The sequence below is a fragment of the Triticum aestivum genome, chromosome 5B (assembly GCF_018294505.1).
Source record: "Triticum aestivum cultivar Chinese Spring chromosome 5B, IWGSC CS RefSeq v2.1, whole genome shotgun sequence".
In the NCBI taxonomy this organism is placed as follows: domain Eukaryota; kingdom Viridiplantae; phylum Streptophyta; class Magnoliopsida; order Poales; family Poaceae; genus Triticum; species Triticum aestivum.
The window spans coordinates 356,179,861-356,182,442 of record NC_057807.1 but is presented as its reverse complement, the minus strand read 5'-3'; the positions used below and the strand labels follow the sequence as shown (position 1 = coordinate 356,182,442).

The following is a 2,582-nucleotide window of genomic DNA, read 5'->3' as shown; positions in this document are numbered from 1 at the left end:
TGTTGCTGTAATCAAAGACGCACCATCACATAGCGCTTTTCAATATAAAATGAGTCTACAAGACAATAAATGAGCATATGTATATTACTACATATATGACACTTCCCACTATAAGGGTAGTAACATAGAGCAGTAAAGTATGCATGTTACTACTCTAAGTTACTCCCCACTATGACCAGTCTAAGTCTGAAAAAGTTGTCATATTTTAAAGCTTGCCTCTCACGTGGGAGTGCCACTATGAAAGCACATTCAGTTGCACAGATCTTCGTGACTGGTTATTTGCAGGGCTTGCCGTGACTTTTGACCAACCTGAAATGGACAATCATATTTAACAAGGGCATCATACGACATTTCTTTGTTTCCGTTCGCGCAGTTCAACGAGTTCATCAGGGGAATCTGGAACCTGCTCTCAAGTTTATTGCAATGCACTGTCGGTGATTGTACTCCTTGAGTTGAAAACTCTTTCAGTGTTTCGAAATTTTTATTACTGTATTTTTACTCAACGTTGTTTCCGTCTACGGATTTTTTAACTGCGTACTCCTTGAACACTGTCGGTGGTTGTGCTCCTTGGGTACCGTGTGGGCAGAGGCCACGCCGCACCCGGGATCCGCAACGGCGTCAACTCCGCACCACGCCACCACCGGCCTGGCTCACTAGGATCGATCTGCGGGTGTACCTGCTCCTGCCACTCTCTCTATGCGTCGTACTCTTGCGATTATTGAATGGCTATGCCCTTCTTTTCTGGGGAACCATTGTTGAATGGAATGGAAAATGCAAACCGCGCTACACCTCCCCACGATCCGCATTTGACGCCGTATCACGAGCCTTGTCGCCCGCGGAGCGCCGATGCACTCACCACCAAGCACCAACCAAGCACAGAATCACTGATGGACAAACCGATGTTTTCGTATGAATTTCTACAAACATATGCGGAATTTCTGTATCTTTCGTTTCAGTTTTTCGAATGTATGAAGAGTAACCACTACTGGTGCCAAACTACGGTCGAGTTTCAGTGGTATCCTCTGGCCGACGAGGAGGCGTCGCTCCATCGCCTGACCATCTGCAGCAGGATCTCGTTCCACGTGTCGATGGGGCCCGGGAGGCACCAGTGCACGCAGTCGTTCGGCACCCGCTCCCTCTTCTTCTCACCGCCGGCGCCGGCTAACAGGGACGCGTTCATGTACGCGCCCGGGTGCCCGTCGGCGCGCATGTCCGCCAGCCTCGTCACCTCGAGCGCCTCCACCGTCACTGCCGACCCGCGCACCGTGGCCTCCGCGGCCGCCGTCGCGGCCTCCTCCGCCTCCGTCCGCCACATCTCTCTGTCCATGTACAGCATCTCCTTCTCCCCCGGCGCGTACGGCTCCGTGCGCGCGCACGCGTCCGGGCTGTCCCACTCCCCGTCGAAGTGCGCCGGCGAGAACGTCGCAACCATCGCCAGCTTCTCCCTCCCGGGACTGGCCCTTGCCCGGGCGATGACCTCGCGGAGCGCGTTCTTGACGGCGAGGCGAAACACGCCGAAGAAGCCCGTGTTCGTGCGGTTCGGCTCCGGGCAGTGGTGGCACCCGATCACCGCGCCGTGCTCGTAGTACATGGCTGGGTGCATGAACCAGTGCCCGATGGAGAGCACCACCACGTCGATGCCCGGGAGCTCCGCCACCCACCGCTCGTCCGGCTGGTCGAGGTACAGCTTGTTGTGGTCGGGCCCGCCCGGCGCCGACGACTTCTCCGTGCCGTTCACCAGGAACGGCGACCAGAACACCGACACCGTCGCGTTGTGGGACCTGAACGCCCACCGCCGGAACTTGCGCTCCTCGCCGCCGTCGAGGACCAGCTCTGCGGGGAACTCCGAGCCGAGGAGGCACACCAGCGACTCGCACTGGTTCCGCGCGAGCGAGTCCCCGACGAACGCGACGTGCCGGCCGCGCACCTGCTCCAGGAACTCCGCGGGCGCGAACGGCGGGAGCGCGCACCCGCGCGGCTGCCACCGCCAGTTCAGGTACCCCGTGTCCGGTCGCCCGTTCGCCATGCAGTTCTGCCCGTCTTTGATCGTCGCGCCGCAGCTCGTCCCGTTGTACCGCGGCCCCGCCGCGTCCCGCACCCATTGCCCCTCCGCGTAGTCGCACCGCGGCGCCGGTGCCGTTGACCCCTGCTTTCTTGAGGCCGCCCCTGCAGCACCCTGCTGCTTATTCCCATCTACAAACCAAGAACAACAAAAATAGCGTCATTGTGCCGTCCCGCATCCACAATGGCGATGGATCAGCGGGTCTCGAGTCTTTGAGATGGTTACCGTGGGGCGGCGAGGTGGATGTGGAGGAGGGGACGGCGACGGGAGGAGGGGAGAGGAGGTAGTGGAGGACGGCGAGAGGGACGAGGGCGTAGAGCGACAATGTGAGGATCTTCTTGGTGAGGCGTGGAAGCTTCTGCCGCCAGGAGCTGGAATGGTGGCGAGGTGTGGAGGCACCCATGGCAGCCGAGGAAGCTTGGCTATCTTTAGGTAGATCGTTCGTTGCTGAGAGGAATGGGGGCTCAGACTTGGATCTGGCGACTAGTTTCCAAATGGAGGAGAGTGAGAGAGAGGTTAG

The 2,582-nt window shown here is 58.7% G+C and overlaps 1 protein-coding gene across 1 annotated transcript; it reads right to left on the bottom strand.

Annotated features, from left to right (window-relative positions):
* Positions 1–879: 879 nt before the first annotated feature.
* On the bottom strand, positions 880–2,582 carry LOC123116121 (protein ALTERED XYLOGLUCAN 4). Its single transcript, XM_044537125.1, has 2 exons — positions 2,288–2,582; positions 880–2,193 (listed from the first exon to the last, which is right to left on the bottom strand). Exons 1-2 carry the CDS (start codon positions 2,463–2,465, stop codon positions 1,010–1,012), a joined length of 1,362 nt encoding a protein of 453 aa, XP_044393060.1. The 5' UTR covers positions 2,466–2,582; the 3' UTR covers positions 880–1,009.

Bases quoted from the DNA above. Each gene is read 5' to 3' on its own strand.
- LOC123116121 (XM_044537125.1), bottom strand. From the start codon at position 2,465: ATGGGTGCCTCCACACCTCGCCACCATTCCAGCTCCTGGCGGCAGAAG. The intron at 2,194-2,287 runs GTAACCATCTCA...CTTGGTTTGTAG, and splicing joins ATCCACCTCGCCGCCCCACG to ATGGGAATAAGCAGCAGGGT.